This window comes from Cimex lectularius, unplaced genomic scaffold (assembly GCF_000648675.2).
Source record: "Cimex lectularius strain Harlan isolate CLEC.00 unplaced genomic scaffold, Clec_2.1 scaffold289, whole genome shotgun sequence".
In the NCBI taxonomy this organism is placed as follows: domain Eukaryota; kingdom Metazoa; phylum Arthropoda; class Insecta; order Hemiptera; family Cimicidae; genus Cimex; species Cimex lectularius.
Window position 1 is genome coordinate 254,445 of NW_019392889.1, and position 19,435 is coordinate 273,879.

The 19,435-nt window shown below is 34.5% G+C and overlaps 2 protein-coding genes and 1 long non-coding RNA gene across 7 annotated transcripts in view; 1 reads left to right on the forward strand and 2 right to left on the reverse strand.

Moving 5' to 3' along the window:
• Positions 1 to 2: 2 nt before the first annotated feature.
• Positions 3 to 5,341, reverse strand: LOC106666505 (probable low affinity copper uptake protein 2). Of its 3 annotated transcripts, none has more exons than XM_014393756.2 (5): positions 4,842 to 5,341; positions 4,356 to 4,533; positions 4,099 to 4,289; positions 3,950 to 4,038; positions 3 to 98 (listed from the first exon to the last, which is right to left on the reverse strand). In XM_014393756.2, the coding sequence occupies exons 1-5, from the start codon at positions 4,915 to 4,917 to the stop codon at positions 78 to 80; spliced, it is 555 nt and encodes a 184-aa protein (XP_014249242.1). In that variant the 5' UTR covers positions 4,918 to 5,341; the 3' UTR covers positions 3 to 77. The 3 variants fall into 3 exon arrangements, with proteins under 3 accessions (XP_014249242.1, XP_014249243.1, XP_024084854.1); XM_014393757.2 differs by lacking the exon at positions 3 to 98 and adding an exon at positions 346 to 429 and having other exon boundaries at positions 4,842 to 5,340; XM_024229086.1 differs by lacking the exon at positions 3 to 98 and having other exon boundaries at positions 3,486 to 4,038; positions 4,842 to 5,337.
• Positions 342 to 6,868, forward strand: LOC106666506. Its single transcript, XR_001340441.2, has 3 exons — positions 342 to 429; positions 6,470 to 6,571; positions 6,637 to 6,868. It is a non-coding gene; the product is annotated as an uncharacterized LOC106666506 (long non-coding RNA).
• A 64-nt stretch (positions 6,869 to 6,932) lies between these two features.
• The window catches only part of LOC106666502, a 29,562-nt gene continuing 17,059 nt past the window's right edge, over positions 6,933 to 19,435 (reverse strand). For all 3 annotated transcript variants that reach the window (XM_014393750.2, XM_014393751.2, XM_014393752.2), the window contains 3 exons: positions 8,446 to 8,531; positions 7,804 to 7,928; positions 6,933 to 7,707 (listed from right to left, as the gene is read on the reverse strand). In XM_014393750.2, coding sequence (XP_014249236.1) covers positions 7,504 to 7,707; positions 7,804 to 7,928; positions 8,446 to 8,531 — 415 coding nt within the window. In that variant the 3' untranslated portion in view covers positions 6,933 to 7,503. The remainder of the gene's footprint in view (positions 7,708 to 7,803; positions 7,929 to 8,445; positions 8,532 to 19,435) is intronic.

Sequence of the window (19,435 nt, forward strand, 5' to 3'; positions counted from 1 at the left end):
TCTCTTTGCGTCTCAGGCGAGTGCTTTGGGCTGTTGTGTCCCTTTATGTTATTGTTTTATTGCTATGCTTTGTTGGATCAAGTCTGGTTTTTTTGCTGGTCAGTTTTTATATGTGTTCTTTTGAAGTTATTTATTTTTTAATTTTTGTACAAATTTTTCACTTTGCAGGTAATATAATCGATAGCAGTCCTTACAAAAATGAAAAAAAATTAATATTTAAAGAAATTACAAAGGAGAAAAATAATAAATAAAAAGAGATACCTAATATAAACAATCAGTTTTTCACTGAAAATGGTGTAATGCCGAAACGCGTTTGAATAACTCAAACAAAAAACCCGCGAGTGAAGACAGACCCAGTAATGCCCGTGTGCCGGTTCAACATAAACAATCATAGTTACCAGTCACATTATCACAGTTTTATAAGCACAGGTCAGTGCAATTTTTGTTTTATTCTTCTAATCAGCAGTAGTACATTTTGAGCTGTGTTTTTAATGAGGTTGTTGGAGTCTAATCTCCCCAAAGTGGTTTTGTATGGGGAAAGGGTTTAATTGAATAAATGCTCCATTTTAAACGCCCCGGCTAGCAATCAGTTTTACTTCTCAGTGTAGCCTTAAAGCTGGAGGCTCTCTTGCAGTGATGAACTCCTTGGGAAGAACCTCCAAACTCAAGGGACTGATACCATTGTATCTGACTCTCTATGGTCTCTGTATCTGACTCCATCTCAATTGACTTCTTTTTTTTAAATGGATTCCAGGAACTGGGAGAGTTCCCCTGAGCATTGCAGCTGTTCAGCTTATTGTACTTTATCCCTGGCTCCATTTCTCAATTTGAGCCACCGGTGTGCCAGTGTTCTTCCATTGAAGAAACTCATGTCACTGAGATCTGATCCCGCCACCCCTTCTATTGATGAGTGTCGTGTCAATTTCTTTCAATTGCGGCCACCGGTCCCTTAGGCATCAGAAAAAAATCCAGAGACGACGGTGGGGATTGAACCCACAACCACGGGATCTACTATCGGAGAGTCTGACGCCTTAACCACTCGGCTACCGCGGCCCCCTCATCTCAACTGACTCTCAGGTTTTGACTGAATTTGATTCACAGTTTCTGAATATAGGAACATCTTATATCCTGGCACAGGTTATGAACCTCAGGTGTTGATCTCTGATTATGTATTTGACCTCAGGTAGCAAGACCTTGAATGTAGTGTATGTTTACAAAGATCTGGATGAGGGCATAGACCTCAGGTGTAGTGTGACAATATTATATAATTGTTTGTACAATAATGTATATTTTCTTTTAAAAGGATTTCATGTTACTTCATGATTGAAGGTTTTTTTTTGTGGTACTTAGGTTAAATTGTATAAAAAAAATGAGGGCTAAAGTGAATCTGAAAGAAAAAAGCTGTCCCTTTGCTAAGCTTTTAAGTAATATTGAATCAAAATGTTTAATATTGTAGGTAGATGTATATACACTCAAAAAATCCAAAAAAAAAAAAAATCATTAACATACAAATGTATATGCAGTTTTATTGTTATATTAATTATATCAATATTTATTTTAATGTAAACCAAATTATGTTAGATCAGAAATCCATGAATTTAATAACTATTAATTAAAATATGTTTTGAATGAAAATTCACCAAAACACTGAAAAATAATTTAGTGTGGATGCCACAGCATGGCACACCAGGACTTGGGCTGTGTAACAGACACTACTTTGGCCAAAGCATCAGCCTGGATGAGATAGCTTGACTTCAAACCACGCTTTAAAAAAAATATTGATAATTAACTTATTACTCTATTATTTTTTTAACAGAAAATAATTTTAAAAAATTAATTCACTACAAATTAGCTGAACTGAAATAAACAGATTTTTTTTATTTTTAAACCAATAAGTATTAATAAGGATTAGTACCACTATAAGGGTAAACAATCATTAATGTTGTGTTTATGTTTTAAGTCAATTATTAATCTTTATACGGGCGACGGTGGCCTCAACACATGTTAGGTGTTGACATGGTACTCATTACTGTAAGGTAAAGGTCCCGGGTTCCGACATACTTAAAAAGGTTTTTTTTTTTAAATTCACTAATTTCGTGGTCTGCTTGACCAATTAATACTTTACAATTAATTAAGGTTTTTAGTTGAGATGAAAAAAAGTTAATGGCACGAGAGGGATTCGAACCCACGACCTTCAGCTAGATACGCCGCTGCTCTACCACCTGAGCTATCGTGACCTCGATCCACTCGGACATCAACTCCCCATCTCAACCCCACCTTATGAGTTTTCCCTCCTTTTGCCATTTTTCAAAAACACCGACACCTCAAGGGTTCAAGTTGAAATACCCTTGTTATTGTGAAAGTTCTGATGTCTCCCGATGCTACTCAAAAATAACATCTTTGGCGGATATTTCATTCACACATTGGAAATATTTGTTTGAAAAGTACAACTTGCCCTAACTCATATCCTTGGACAACCTCTGTGACTGGCATAATTATTTTTCATTCTTATCAATTAAATTAAAAACATCATGAAGAATGCCGGTCACGTGTCCAAGCATTTATGCATCTCTCACTTTACAAGGAGGTACACAATTCTCCTGCATTGTTTGACCTACGTGAAAATAAATGGTCTTTGTCTCAGTGAGTTGCGATGATTATTTAAGCTAAGAAGTGAGGTTTTGCACTTAAACTCGGCTGTTTGGATCAGAGGGAAATTGGGAATCTGTTCTTTGTGTAATTTGCGCTCTATTGAAACTGTATCCCACTTCTTGGCGGAGTGCTCATCCCGGGTGAGATTCGGTTATTGCATCTTGGATATTTCACTCTCCCCAGAGTTGACCTGTTACGGTTTTTGAGTGGCACAAATTCGCGGCCCTTACGCCTGTAGTTACGCTAGGCATGCATGGAACTACAGATATGAGTTAATTAAGGAATTTAATTTTTGATTTGTATTGTATAACCTGTTTTTCTATTCTCTCTTTTGCATTTTAATAGTTGTTATTTTTCATTTTTTTCAATTTATTGCCTAGGCTATAACTTTTAACTTACTTTATTGTGTATTTATTCGTTTCTGATTGTTTAACCAATGACCTCTGGCAGACGGGTCCAAGATCCATGTCCTTAAATGCTTTGAAATCACAATTGTCATTTTTCTTTTCCTAAGTTCAATAAAGCATAATTATTATTACCCTCGTTTAAAAAAATCGTTATAGCTAGTTATTGTGGAAAATAAATAAGTGTCCAGTTTTTGTTTTGTCTTTGAGTGTAAATGTAAATCATTAGAAATAATTTCAAAGTTCTGATGAAGGAGAAATAGTTCTCAAAAGCATTTATTTCTTTCAAATTCACATTATCCCTGATTTTTTATGTACAATTAAGGCTGATATCAGCCAGACAGGCTTGATGATTATGGTCCTCCAGGTAATTAAATTTTAATGGCTGGACAGTGGATTACAAAGGGATTGTTGAAAAGAGTGCAAATGTAAACCTGATAATTGACATTTATTGACAGAGACTGTAAATTTCTTTCTGTAAATTTTGACCAGCAACAATAATCACATCTCAGTAGAACAATGTTGATTAACAATACTGCCACCGCACAAGTTGCCTACCATCTAGTTATTAAGTTTTATCTATAAAATTATATTTATAAAAAGAAAGTTCTAATTTTGCAAATGTATGCTTGATAATGAAATAATTTAAAAATAAAACTTAACTTCTAAACCACACCAACAAATATAAAACTATAAGTTTTCTTCTAGACTATACTGAAATTTCTAGATCAGATCGTTTAAAATAAAATTGATTATCACATATTAGTTAGCAATTAAATGCTGGTTATTTAAAATCTGATTTGGTAACATAAATTTGTTTGATTACAATATTCACAATCCTAATTATAAAGCTTAACATTATTAATACAATAAAAAAATATTTTTTTTTACATGTGAACTGTGTGAGGTTTTTGCATGCTTACTGCACACGTCGAGTCATCGACAGACGTCGCATCATCTGGCTCCATGCACAAACCCGCATCTGAAAAGTATTCAAATTGAAACGGATTCGAATTAAAACGCATCGGAATCACCTCCTTACCATCGGCCTTGGTCAGTTTTGTCAACTGCAACTTGAAATTCATGATGTACTGCCCCATGAAGAAGTAGACAAGGGAAGTGACCCCGATAACAATAAAGAAAAAGTAGACATTATATGTCATCACGATCATCATTATCATATACCCAACTGTCAGTTCTATAACGTATATTCCTGTCTCCAAACAGAGCAACCTGGCAATATTATATATTTGTTGTGTGTCAAAGATATTAAGTTATTTAAAACGTGAAAAGCTGTACCTTTTTCTAATGTCGCTTTGGAAAGAAATTTGCCCCAGTAATTGATTTGTATCATTTGAATTTTCTGAAAGTTTCTGTAGAGAAATTATGTTGTTCAATTTTGTCTTCACCTCAAAGATTTTAAGGATCTCGAATATAAGGGTAAGTATGATGATACCAGCACAAGCTAATATAAACTCTAAAAAAATTGAATATTTTAGAAACTATTTTTTATCTTCAATGTTTATTTTCTTTATGGTCTTTGAATCTGAATTGTCAATTTACTGAAGTAGCAGGTTGGCTTTCAAAATCATGATCAGCACACAGTTGTAACTGACTGGCTTTCAAAATCATGATCAACACAGATAATTTTATTATTGTTATCTGCTTTTGACAAATTATATTTTTTTAATAATAGATCAAACTTATTAAGGTAATTTGGTTAGTAGACTAAGAATAGCAATATTATTCTCTTCTAAGAATAGTTTGTTTGAAAACTGTCAATACCTCCATATGTTTCGATGTTAACGAAAGGAAAGAAGAGTTTCTCAAACTTATATCCAAACCAAAATGTATTCTCCATTTCACCGTTTGTTGTACTGTTAAGAATAATACAACACAGTTATACGAGCCATATCTTCGCCAGTCTTATCTCTTCAATTGAAGATAATCCGTCACGGGAATACAACGGGCAATCACAACGTTAAGTATCAATACAGGGACGATATGAATCCCTACTCCGTAAGAACTCATTTGAGGTCAAAGAAACCGACATCAAATGTTCGTGTATAAATCAACAAAATTTTTAAAATCGTCATACATAAAATACGATTGAGAATCACAAACCACAAATGTGTGGTTTATCTATTCATTTATAACCATTATGGTAGGCAGTTAGGCACTAGGCCACAGGGAACTTCATGAATTACACACAAATTACACCGCCAAAAACTATTTAAAAAAAAATCAACTTTCTTATTGAACTAGAATTGATCAATTGAATAAAGAATACGCAGGTGCTCCTTATGCAGAGAAAGGTTGCTCGATGTGCCCCACATAATAGAGGCGTGTCGCCTTGGTTCCATACAGAGAGCGTGTAGGCTTGCCGTCGGACTTAAGAAGAGTTCTCGAACACAGTACTGAGTTTCAGAGTCCCCTGTTTCGCTTTTTAGGGGAAATTGGTTTTGTATATAATATGGCTTATGTATTGTGTCTGTATGTTTTGTCTGAGTGAATGTATTTATTAGCATGAATGGCGAGGGGTGAGGGTGAAATATAACGTCATCATCGCCCCTCGAACGTAGAGAGCGTAAGAGTGTGTGTTCGGGGTCGAAGGCGGAATATTTATAAAAGTACTCCATCGACCCCAATCTAGATTAGCTTGTATGTATTTATGTATGAATGTATTTATTTGTATGAATGTAGTGGTTGAAAGTGTAAATAAAAAAATAGGTTTCCCTCTTTTCTCTTCATAAATATACATAAATATACATGTGGTTTGAAGATTTCCTGGTACCACCGTAATGGAGAAATCACTGGCTTTCAAAGATTTGCATAACACATAATGACAACACTCAAGATAATAATATAATCATCTCTTTGTTTCATATATGCTTGAACTGATCAACAGTGATCAATTTACTTGGTGCATCTATTTTCGATGCAGTACATTTCTCCCAAACACTTTTACTAGAGACGGGAGCCAAGATACCACAAGCGGTGATCTCACAATTAAAAAAATATCTTCTAAACGTACTCCTTTAAATAATTGTCAAAGAGAAGATACACTGAATATACAATAATGGGAGTGAACAACATTTAATAATAAAGTCTTAATTTAACAATTATTAATTATTCTTAATTTAAACAATTTCCTCTTTCCTATGTATGAATATACATGTGGTTTGAAGCTTTCCTGTGAACCACCCTGTGAACCACCCTAATGGAGAAATCACTGGCTTACAAAGATTTGCATAATACATAATGATTACCTCAAAATAATTATATAATAATATCTAAGTTTCATTATGCTTGAACTCATCGACAGTGATCAATTTTAATCATTCCATAATAGGAAATCTCATAATTTAAAGACATATTTTCCATACTTACTTCTTTATTCAAGGTACAAACAGAACTCAAAGAAATAATGTCTAGATGATATACTTGAACTGATTCGGGCTTCATCAGTTTTTACTGGTTTTCATTTTGTTCAAACAAAGAGGAGTCAAGACACCGTAAGTGGCAATCTTACAATTTAAAGAATTAAAAAAAAAATTAATCTCATTTGTGAGTATGTCAGGTTTGAATGCAGTGCCGCTGGCTTCGAACCTGGGACCTTCACCTAACAGTGAAGAGCGCCATGCCAATGCCTTAACTGTTGTGGCCACTGATGCCCTCTTCACTTCTCTTACTTTTCCTTTTAAGTTTTAAGTATTTTTATCTTATTTTTTTGTGTCAAATTACACTTCAATCTCTGGCTGATGAATCAATGAAATCGATTCTTATGATAAATATTTTCTTTGGTGATTGATCAGCCTTCTCAGTTTAAATATATTTTTCTTTCAAAAAGGTAGATTGGGGATTTGGCCTCATCCCCAATCTACCTTATGCTAAATATTACTTTTGAACTATTTACATAATTCTACATGGGAAAAAAGTTTAATGTTTATGCATTATTTATGCCAAGTTGTTAAAACTTCAAATAAACAAATGCATTTTTAATTTCTTGATAATATATAATAAAACTAAAAAAAAAAAAATTGATTTGACAGATTAATTTAATCAAGCCTTATCAAGCAGGTAAGTATAGTAAAAGAAATAGTCAAATATATAATATGTATATATTACAATAAAACTTACAGAGGACTATAAAATTAAAACAAAAATATAAAATTGTATTTGTACAACTTTAACAAAAAGAAAAAAGGCAAGAACATTGATGTTATAATGAAAATGAAGCAGGTTGAAATTTAAGTTAAAAAAAACTTCTTTTTTTTTCTTGAAAAACACTATAACATAACTTAAACAATTACAAGCAGAAAAATATTCCTCTTAAACAAAAAACCAAACTTCGTTACCACATAAAATTTTTACAAAAATAAAATGTGCTAAATCACGTAATTTTTTTTTTTAATATGTACTCTCGTCCTTAATGAGGTAATTGATCTTAGACAACTGTGCAGATCTCAGGTGGTGTTGGAGTAGCATTACTAAGATCTAGAGTTGCATGAGGAATAGGTCCAGGGCTCATGTTATCTATGCTGTGAATCATTGATGAATGCATCATAGTTCGAGAATGATCAAGCATCGATTGTTCTTGCAATGCAAGCCTCTGTTGCTGTGATAAAGCTCTAACTGCATTTGTTTTCTCCTACAAGAAAAAAAAACAATTGTTACTAGTGGAAATAATAAAATTAAAAAATTTATAATAATAATTTTTTAAATTAATTATTTATCTAATTCTTACCTTTTGCCAAACAAAAACATTATGAACCATAGCACATCCACAGAATATGATACCCAGACCAATTAAAACACTAGTTATTATTGCAGGAGTTGAGTGGAATTGTATAAATGTGTATAAAATTATTCCTAAAACACATAAAAAATATATTGTAGCAGATAAACAATAATGGATTTTTCTGGTATTGAAATTAAAATTTTAACAATGCTTTGTTAACATTTGTGTCAAGAATATTTATAATATGTTCTTAAAAAATTAGGGGGTTAATTTAGATTGCGAAATCTCTAGATATTTGACATAATTTCTGTTTAAAATGATTGTTCCTTGTTGGAAGAAATATTACTTGTTTCAGTTGATTTTGTTTCGTTTCACCTAAATCAATGCTGTAATTTGATCGATATTGATCATTTAAATCTGCCCATTCTCTTTGGGTTAGTCTGTCGACCTACGGCATTTTGCCATCTTCAGTGGTGGGAACAAATAATGAAGCGAGCAAAATGCGGAAAGGCATCTGATAGACCAACCCAGCAGAGTAGGCAGACATAGATTATTTGTAATGATGAAATTATACGTTCATCACCCTCAGATGACAGGACAAAATTAGAATTAAATCAATCTTCATAAATTCATAAATTAAAAAATTACCTGTTAAAAACACTGGAATAGACACGAAAAATCCTCCAACTGCACAAACTCTCGTAAATGCAGATTTTTTCAGGTACTTGTTTGTTCTGTAATAGAAAAATCAATACAATTAATTATCAATAAATTAATTTGAATATATGTACAAGCCTAGTTTTGTTGATCCAATAAGAAAAAACTTATTGACATATAAATTGAATTTTGACTAATTCAACTTTTTAAGAAAGAGAAGTACTTTTAAACATTTTCATATATTTATACGGTGATTTTGACATGGTGTAATTTGAACAAAAGACGCACTATAAGAACTATAAACTTCCAGGAAAGGGAAAGTTTAATTTTAATTAAAGAAATAAACTAAAAAAGAACAGTGTGAAGGACATGACCCTCAACTATTTCAGAAGTCTGATATTCATGAGCACTCTTGTTTCATTTTCCATACATTTTCTGAAACTTCATTAAAACTTTCCCAAGGGATGATCTAACTATATTGGAATTAGAATAAAATTTCTAAAGCCATTTAAACTAGAAAATAATGGAAATAGATTGAAGTTAATAAAAACTTGTACTTGTTGGTGTGCTACCTGATCTAGACATGAAAATGGTACAATGTACAGGAGTATTTGGTCATAAGATCAAATACTCAAAATCTGCAGCTATATTTTATTATTATATTTTAAAACAACGCTTTGTATATAAATATGGACATAACTGTCAGATAGATAATGAATTTGAATTACAAAAGTATGCAACACCAAAAAGAATCACCATCTGCTGGGTAATAAAACAGAATTTCATCTATTTCTAAAAAGAATGAACCTTCTACACGGCTGACAGGAACAGAAGGTAAGGTGAGAAATATTATAATAATAAGTTTATATCTGACTATATCTGGCATATAGGACTGAGTTTGGAAATAAACCAATGATTAAAATTCATAAACCTTGGGATAAATGCCATTGTCTTTCAGATGAAGACTGTGACAGGGGGATCAAAAGGCTGGCTATTACTAACACAAGAATAGCTATGCTCTTTGCACAGCCAGGTGGACCCTCAAGGTAACTAATTCATTGGTTGTAAAGCCTATTTTGAATTGCATGAAGGCTCTGTCATACATTAGAAAAAACAATAAAATTGTTTTAAACCTTTATGTTTAATGTTTACCAGGAGCAATACAGAACAGAGGAGCAACAAGGAGGCTGATAAATTAGCTAACAGGACACATCAACCCTGAACCCTTTTGCATCAGACTAACTTGCCACGAATTTAGATCCATCAGACAATGGGTTAAGAATAAGTCCTCGGCTCAATGAGACTCAGAGGCAGAGACATGTGAAAAAGTTCATAAAGGACCATCATGGAAACTAATGGCAAAACTAGAATGTGTTAGGACTAGGATAAAAGTTGGCTGGGCACTGCAGATTCCAGAGACTTTTTTCCTCGGATTAGCAGGAACAAGACTGTGCATATATTGCCAGGAAGAAGAAAAAGTAACCCCCGAAGGATTCCTTTGGCTTTTCAGTTCTGGCAAAAATGCTTAAGCATAACAAAAAGCTCTAGAGAATAATGGAGATTGTACAATAGACCAATATTGGTTGCAGTGCGCAAGGTTGTAAAGAAACTCTTTTTAACCTTTAACCTTAAATGTCTGAAGATTATAATAATGTAATAATTGAGGTTATGGTTATGGTTGAGTGGTGTTTCTTAAAACTAAAGACAGTTCTGCCGAGCTTTCGACTTTATTGAAGTCAGTCAGGGCTTTTGGCTTCGGGTCCATATTTCAATGTTGAAAAAAACAAAAAACAATGATATTGGAACCTCAGTTAAATTATTGATGTTATCAAATTATTGATAGAATCGAACAGAAGTTGTAAGTGTACTAATGTAATGATCAAGTATGTGCTTAAGGTTGGGGGTTTCTTAATCCAAAGCCTGCTGAGCTCGCACAAAAAGCCCTGAGGATTTTTTTAAATATTTCATAAACTAATTTTATGATTTTAGAACTATGTATTAATTTTAGTAGCAGATATGATAATTTGCTGTCTTATACATTGTTCGCTGAGCTTTCCCAATTTTTTACCCTTTGGATGTAAATTTTCCCGCTTTAGTTATTCAAACACCTTTTTCTCGAAGCCTTCCATTATCAAGGATTAGAAAGTACGGCTTCTTACGAAGAAATGGGTGTTTTTATACATGCTTTAAGGTGCTAACATGCTTAAGGCATTTGTTTCTAAAATCGGATCTGGCAACTTTTGGACAATGGCTACGAATAGAGAAAAATCTGCACCAGTAGCATTTTAAAATCAATTTTACGTATATTTACTTCATAAAAATAAACAGATTAAAAAAAACAAACAAAAAACTACGACTTTTACATTTCTCCCCAACTGTTTACAACAGTTGAAATTCTTTCTCGCCTTACAAAATAAATAAACTTCGCAGGACGGGGACTTCAACCTCAAGGCCCCGAGGTTAAAAGGGAAGAAGTTTAATGTTTGTCAGAGCGAGATGACGCGAAATCCAGCCTGGAATGTTTCCAGTGGGGGAGTGGCATCGAACCATTACAGTACACCATCTGGAATGTATTCTCACATTAAGTCCCCATCAACGCCTTTCAATTCGAATTTCGGGACTTCTGCTTGTTAGCTGGCCATCACGAATTGTTGTTCTGTTTGTTTAACATTGTCTTAACGAACTTTCGCAACACTCCACCCTTAAATTTATTACATTAAATAAATAAATTGAATGTTGATCAAAACTTATATATCTTCAATATATTCCAATAATTATAAGCAGTTTTTTTTATAAGATTATCAACAAAATTACACTAACGTATAGACAATATTTTTATAATTATCCTATTAAATAATCAACATCAGTCTCTATTAGCTGTATCTTTCAAGATTTTTGGGTAGCTTATAGGATTAAGCTAAAAGTAACCCCTAAAGAAAATTATGCAGAAATATTTTTTGAAACTTATACACTGATTAATTATAAGATCCGTTAGAATCGGATTATTGCAATTATCTTGTTTGTAATTATTTGTATACAATGTTGGCAAGATGGAATGTTAAGTTTCCTCATAAACACGGCAGTAGTTAAAGATAGGATTTCTGTGATTATCAGAGTATTCTGTATAATAAAACAGTTGGACTGGAATCATTAGGAAAGACAGACGAACCTCCAATAACCAGTTCTAGGGAAGAACATCATCTAAAGATTTGATGGGATTGGAATGGAATTTTTTACAATGTATTTCTTGAAAATAAAACAGGCAATTCTATTTAATTGTTCTTCCAAAGTCGTTTAATTAAAAACAGTCATCTAAAAATAAAAAAGGTATGCATAAATAGTCAAAATTTGTGTACCTCGGCAAAAGTTGTAGAACTTAGGATTCAACGACTGGTTGAAATAGTGAGAAGCGGTCAGGTTAGATGCTGTCAGAAAAACACATTTTTCATTTAATTACTGACGTTTCGACCCTATTCGGGTCATCTTCAAGGCATGAAGTGTAGTGTTATACCTGCAGTGTCATGTTTGTTAAGGGTGAACGTGATGAAATTGTAGAACCGATTGAATTGAAACAATAAAATGGTCAGGTTAGATGCATGTCAGAAAAAACACATTTTTAATTTAATTACAGACGTCTCGACCTTTTTCCGGTCATCTTCAAGACATAAAATGTAGTGTTATACCTGTAGTGCCACGTTGGTTAAGTGTGAACGTGGTGAAATTGTAGAACCAATTGAACTGAAACAGTAAAATGGTCAGGTTTTGATTTGATTTGGAACAATTTCACCAAGTAAACACATAGCAAAAAGACACTACAAGAATAACATTAAACTTTATGCCTTGAAGATGACCCGAATAAAGGTAGAAACATCGGAAAAAAAAATTGTTTTTCTGACATCTAACCTGACGGCCCCTCCATTTCAACCAATTATTGAACCTTGACCTGGTTACCTATCATCCTGATTTGCCAATCCTTACTGATTTTTGTTAATTCAAAAATCAGTAAGTTTATCGTCCACAGGACCTAAGCACGACATATGAACCTCACGACTACCTCACGACATATGAACACCGATGGCTATAACATCACACATTTGTATTCACCGATGACAAATCGTATACAGATTATCTTATTTAAAAAATTGAATCCTTTGGGTGAAATTATTAAAATTGTAGGTAGGTTGATTGTCTTTGATAATCCTGGTCCGTCTATTCTTACTGGTTTTGTCCATAATTTATTTTTACATCTTCTGTGGCAGTTCGTCACACCTCAATACTCATAAGCTTATTTAAATAGATTTATTGCCTGAAAAATATCAACGTATAAAGAATTGTGATTAACAACGGTTGAACATGTTTTCCAAATTGTTTAATTTGAACAGAAAACGGAAATAGCTTTTATCTAAAGAGGGGCTAATTTTAGGCAAGGAAGTAAGCAGGCTTCCCCACTGATGCAAACAGAATCGTATTTTTTCCTTTCAAACCTTAGATCCGGATGTGATACGCAATCCGACAGATTTTGTCTTATCGTATATAAAATTATTTAAACAAAAAACGAAGAAAAAACTTGTTTGATAGAAGGGAATACAAGCTTGAAAATAGCTGGAAGTTATTAAAAAAATATAATAATAAAAGATTATAATAATCCATGATCGGCCTTGCTGCTTTGTCTAATAATGTTTAATGTTTAATAAAAAACTGATATAACATTGTTCTACACAGTGTAGGCATTTAGCCTAAGAAAAAGCTTTCCTTATTTAATGATGCTGAGAATCTTCAATCTTAAGAGAATTTTTAAGATTTTTTATGAGACAAGCATTAATAGTAAGTATTTCAGCTTGAAAGGCTGAGGTGCACTTCCCTAATGAATTCGATTGCCCATTACAAAATATTTCTTTATTTTTTCTTTTTAGACAGGTTATTTAAACTATAAAAACTTTAAACTACATTTATTATAATAAAGGGAAGTAATATTCAAAACAGGGGACGACGTGGCCGAGTGGTTCGGGTGTTCGACTCGTATATGCCACGCTAGCGGCCCAGGGTTCGAATCCCGGTTAGCTCATGGTTTTTTAACTGAATATTTGATGAAAAATGTACTGTAAAATGGTTTGACCCCTCATCTGCGACACCCAACGGCCCTTCTGTACGATAGAAATTACTTTATTTTACTTCAATATCTAAAAGATATTTTGTTCGGAAATAGAATATGCTGAAAAAACTCACTGAACACTGCGTATAATCACACTGTAGAATCTATCATATCATCAAATCTGATCTATTGTTGAGTTAATATGATTACCGGCATTAAAATCACTTTGTTCAATTACGTACCTCCAGGAAAAAATGGCTCGGGTTTAATTTTTGCAGAAACACCTGAAATAACATTATTTTTAAAAGTAATTTCCGATCGTGTAATTTAGTGTACTGAACTAAAATAGCTACCAAGAAGTTGAAAACTAGGTCTCAAGAAGACCCGGGAAAAATAATTGCAGCAATAACAGTCCGTGACATACTACTTCTTAAGGTGGTAGGTGCAACATAATTACTTCAGCACGTACTTTTAACATAAAATGACATATAACGATACAATTACATCTTGTGATTGTCTTTAAAATAGCTGTCTTTCTCATCCAAAGAGGCAAAATTTACAATCTATTAATATTCGGATAAGTGAGGATTGCCAGAATGAAAAGGATTAATCCCGAGATTATTTACACTAAGGAATAATATTACTGTTTTCTTTATTTAATGAATTTAGGGGTTTACAAGAAAGATGGCACATGTATGAATCACAAAGGCAATGACTATAACCCCACGGAAACCATTTTATACATACCACCATTGGAAATGTAATTATATACACGGAGAAGCTAAAAAAAAGCTCACAGATATTCCAAAAACAAACAAATTGGATGGGGACAAAAATTTCCGAAACGCAAATACTACTGGAACAGACTATAGGATACTGCAAACATCCTTTGCAACGTCGAAGTTTTAACAAAAGAAGAAGAAAAATAGGAAAAATCAAATACAATTACACATTCAGAAGGCTACAAAATAAACAAAGGTGATGGATCAGGATCTGAGAAAGCTCAAAATAAAAATCAAACTCGTTAGGAAAGTACTCCTCTTTCAAACTGAAATACATGCTTAGGTTACGGTGACAAAAAGAGTTCTTATAAAATCAGACAGCCAAACTACTAAAAGCATTGCACGTAAAAAGATTAAAAATAGTCGATGAATGTATCCAAAATCTTTAAAACCCAACAAACTGAAAACACAACAATCTGACAATATCTTGAGTGCTAGGGCACAAAGGTGTTCTGGATAATGAACAAGGAGGTTAAAATGGCTAGATCTGAAAGACCAACTGTAGGCGCAGAATCTAAGAATCTTCAGATACTGAGTGATAGGGCTATATAGGGGATATAACATGCTTCTGAAAAAAAACCTACACAACTTGAGCATGCTCAATGATGACCCCATTTGTAGGTTATGCAATGAGGAGGAAGAAACTGTCACTCAATCTTTGAATTGGAAGAACCGCTCAATGGACACATAACCTAGGTACCAAGGAGACCTGGGAAAAATAATAGCAGTAATGTCAGCCCACGATACTACTTCTTAAGAGAAGGATCGATGCAATTGAACTGAATTAAGAATACAAACCTTCACTTCCTAGTATTCCTTCATCTTTTCGATGTCGAAGAGGCACCACAATGCTGCTACGGAAACTGAAGGGCATCCCACCCTCAACACACTTCCTCTTCTTTAAGTCCTACTTGGGACCTAGAGCACGGGTTGGATCTATAACTAACTATACCTCAGATCTATTATCACCACTTTTCTACTGAAAAGACAAGCATTAGACAAGCAACTGACCTAGAAACCCATACACTACTCAAAATGACATAACGTAACAGTCGATTACTCAAAAGACTATTGGATAACAGATCCCCTGGGGTGGTATATTTTGCCGGGAGCGATGGGTGCAACCTGGAAAGGTGAGTCTCGCGTTCTCGGGTATTTCCTTCCATTTTTCTCAGTCCAGGTCCCACAGCATATTTCCTTAAGACTTTTCCTAACCCTTGGATGCAATGGGGGGATTTCAGGCAAAGCATAATGATGTAGCCATGAGAGAGTGGTGAACCCTTTTAAGCTAAATTGTATTCGTGTGTTGGCTATACGTGAGAAGGCGGACGACGGGTAAGGGTACCAGATCCTGTCTGCAAAAAACTGAACTGCGGAGTAGCGCCAAGTTCCAAGCGGTAGCGCGCTACATGGAAATAGAATCGTAGTGGTTTAGTGGCGGGTATTTAGAGTAGAGCCTGTTGTTCGCTAGTGCCTTTTTCGGCCTCCTTTACTGAAGGCAGTGTTCCTCTAAGGGGTGACTTAAAATTCCACTATACATAATAATCGCGGCCGGAGCGGATCCAAAAGTTCCGACTTGCTGAGGCCCCAATACTCTGGTAGATAGAGTTGCCTTCTAAGGTTAGTTTTTAGTTAGTCAACTGTGCATTTCTGTACCGACTGCGAGGTTTAGCCAGGCTGCTCACAGTCGGATGTATAAATGTCGGCCCAGCTACTTGTAAGGGGCAAGCGGGAGAAGTCACCTCAGTCTGTGGAGATGGGCGGCTTCTACACCAAACCTCACAGAATTAACACTGACCACTTGTGAGCGGTGGTGAGTCGCTCCTATCTAAATATGTGATAAGACCATGTGCCAAGTGCGCACGCTAAAGAACCTGATTGTCCTGATGACATGGCGACCCCCAATGGGAAATAATGGACAACAAATGTAAATTATCCCTAGACAACAGAATAATCACATACAAGTCAACAGTGAAACCAATAAGGACTTGAATTATGGGTTCAACCAAACCTCCCTATCTCTGTAAGCAGACCCTATCCATAATCACAAATCCTTAGATCCACCTTCTACAACACATTCTGTTTCATCCGTATAACGTCCTAATAGTTCCTTTTATAAAAGAAGGTGCAACATCCTGCTACATTCCTCGATATCAACAAAGTTTTAATGATTTAAGAAGTCTCGAGTGTTTAATAAATTTACACGATATCGTAATGAGATTATTGGTATTTAAAGAAAGTTTTGACGGAACCTCTTTTCCAGACTCCTAAAGGGTCTTTGTTAATTTTTCTTGTAAAAATTAAATTCGCTGGACATTTTTTCCAGCTGGCTTATCGTATCGGATCATCATGGATTGTAGGTAACGTTCCTAATTGTCAAGAATATACCGAATAACTTCGCGAACGGCAATGTAGTGTGTGAGAGTGCGTTGAACCTAATGGATTTCGTTCTTTCTTCTGTCAGGTCATCACAATCCATTGTCTTCGATCTTAACTAATGCAGTGAGAAGATCCCGCGAGACAGGCAATTATCATCCCACCCTAGGTTACGGCCTTCCCATAAACGTCTCTGCACGGAAGAGCGTTTTGGGACAAATTAGAAGAGGAAAAAAGTAAACATGGATTATGCTAAACCTTGTTATACTTTGATTTTATCCGATTCCTCTTAATTGCTTTTTTTAAAAACTTAATGTTAGTTTTAATTTTGATGTGGCAAATTTGAAAAGCAGCTAACAAATTCATCTTCTAATAAATAAAGTTATTTTCTGCTTAAAACAAATTATTACGAGTATGTGAGTGAGTTTGTTCGTTAGAAAATCATGTTTTATTTCTATTTTTAATTGGAAAAAAACATATTGTAAAAGCGTATAACTTCGATTTCATAATTTATAAGAAGTAAACAAAGACATGACTCGTTAGAAATAACATATCTGAAATAAAATCTGATTGGCGCATAGGGATAAATGAAGCGGCCACAAGGCCCTCCTGCACCTCGACCTGAGTAGATCTATTGTGTTCCTCTATTTTTTTATGTCACTAGTCAGTTTCCGGTTGTTAGTCAACCTCCATAGCCTTGCCAGCGGCTCCTTAGTTTAGGATCTTTCCTGGGAAGAATCTATGCCTATCTAATCTATCTATTGACCTCACAAAAACGTTAAACTGTTCTGCGGCCTACTCCTCTTCCCGGCTGTATCTTCACAATGTTTCTTCTGTCCACCTATCCGGTATATGTGCCATCTTAGGTGTCATTGCCCTGTCAGGAGTCCAACGTGAATTCTGGTTCGGTTTCGATCGCCTTCCACTAATTACCTTGTACGTTTTGCGGATAGCTCTTCTATGAACCTCTTAGCGTGTTTCATGCCTGTGCTTTTATTCCATCAAACGTTGGACTCATTAAGGATCCACTTTAGGATGTATTCTCTTTTGTGGCATAGTCTATGCCAGTATAGTCCATGTAGACTCCGTCTTTGGCCAACATATCAATCTTTTCATTGCTTCTGTGCCCCAAATGCCCAAGGACCCATGGCTGGGTTTGGTCATTGGTGTCGCTGATCCGCCAGGGCATCCTTGCAGTTCCAAACACTCTTTACCTTCACTTCGCATGGTGCTAGGGCGTTTAGTGCTGCCCGACTCAAATAATATGGTTATCGCCGGGAATGTATTCCTAGCATTTTTATTTCCCTGTCGCAGTGTTCAATCGCTATTTTACACTGGGAATGGTATGTACCATTACTCGTAGATTCATACTACTCTATAACACTTTAAACCTCTGAAAAGTTCTTAGGCGGCAGTGCCCTGTCCAAACTACAACCAGAATCCTGGTTCTGTTGACGTTACCTTCCAGAATTCCTTTGTAAGTCTTGCAGATGGCCCTTCTATGAATCCCTTCGCGTGCCTCATGCTTGGGGCTTCGTTTCATCAGGTTTTAGACACATTAAGAATCTATTTTGGAATCTATCCGTTTTTTGGCCAACATGCCCACTTTCTCATTGCCTCTGTGTCCTGAATGACACCCATGCTTAGGTGAGGTCATTAGTGTCATTTACTTCTGCCAAGGATTCTATAAAATTCCATATGCTTTTTGCCTGTACCTCGCATGAGGCTTAGGCCTTAAGTGTAGCCTGGCTGTTAAAGGAAATGGCTATCTTCCTGCAATGTGCTCATAGCTTATAGTAAGACGTCTGAAAATTTTTTCCTTATCAATCACCCTGGCCTGCTTATCCTCGCTGTTTTGTCCAATCAGACGTAGGCATTTTACCATATTCAGCATTGGTTCTGTGTCATTTTTGTAAAGTCAAGTTTCTTGTTTAAGGTCGAGGGGGCTGCATTGTTTCGATCGTTCTTTTTTTTTTAAACACGAATTATCTTATTATTATTACCTTGGTATGGTGTAGAATAGAAGAAATAAATTAAATTTTTACTGCCAAGCTTTCGACATATTTTAAGGTTTTAATCAGAGAAAAAATAATTTTACATAACAATACGTTGACATAATTAAGTTTTTAAAATCTAGTTTCAAATTTCTTTGAAGACCGTTAAAAACTTATTTATGTCAATTTTACTCGTCTTTAAGATTGTTTTGCCTTGAATTTAAAATAGGTCAAATGATTGGCAGATAGAAATTGTATTCGATTCTTCATCCAGACCAAGAGCCAAATTTTTCGTCAGTTAAAAAGTGATCGATCCATCTAACACTTTAAACAGAATTTTTTTTCTTTTTAATTGGTATAGTGTTTGAATGGTATAATGTATATGAATTGTTATTAATCTGTGTGTTACGGTGTTAAATTTGTTATGGCTGCATAGTTGCCAAGTTTTCAAATATGTTTTTCGTCCTTTTTGCAAGTCGTGGGGTAGTATCATGCATGCATTGAGAATCTGTGTCTTTTGAAGTTTTTATAATCGAAATTATATCTAATAAAAGTAAGAACAGGGCTGGTATAGAGCTGAATCACGAATCTCGTTTATAGTGGTATAAAAATAGTTTCAAAAATTGAAGAAATGTTTCAAATAAAAAAAATTCAGATGGTCCAATTCTAAATGCGGAGTTGATAGAATTAATTCTTTATTGTTGCTTTATATAATCTATCGTATTCTTAATTAAGAA

Excerpts from the sequence above, each read along its gene's own strand:
- LOC106666505 (XM_014393756.2), bottom strand. The coding sequence starts at position 4,917 with ATGGAGAATACATTTTGGTTTGGATATAAGTTTGAGAAACTCTTCTTT. Across the intron at positions 4,290-4,355 it reads CAAAGCGACATTAGAAAAAG|GTTGCTCTGTTTGGAGACAG; the intron begins GTACAGCTTTTC and ends TAATATTGCCAG. Across the intron at positions 99-3,949 it reads AAAAACCTCACACAGTTCAC|CAGCAAAAAAACCAGACTTG; the intron begins ATGTAAAAAAAA and ends ATAAAAACTGAC.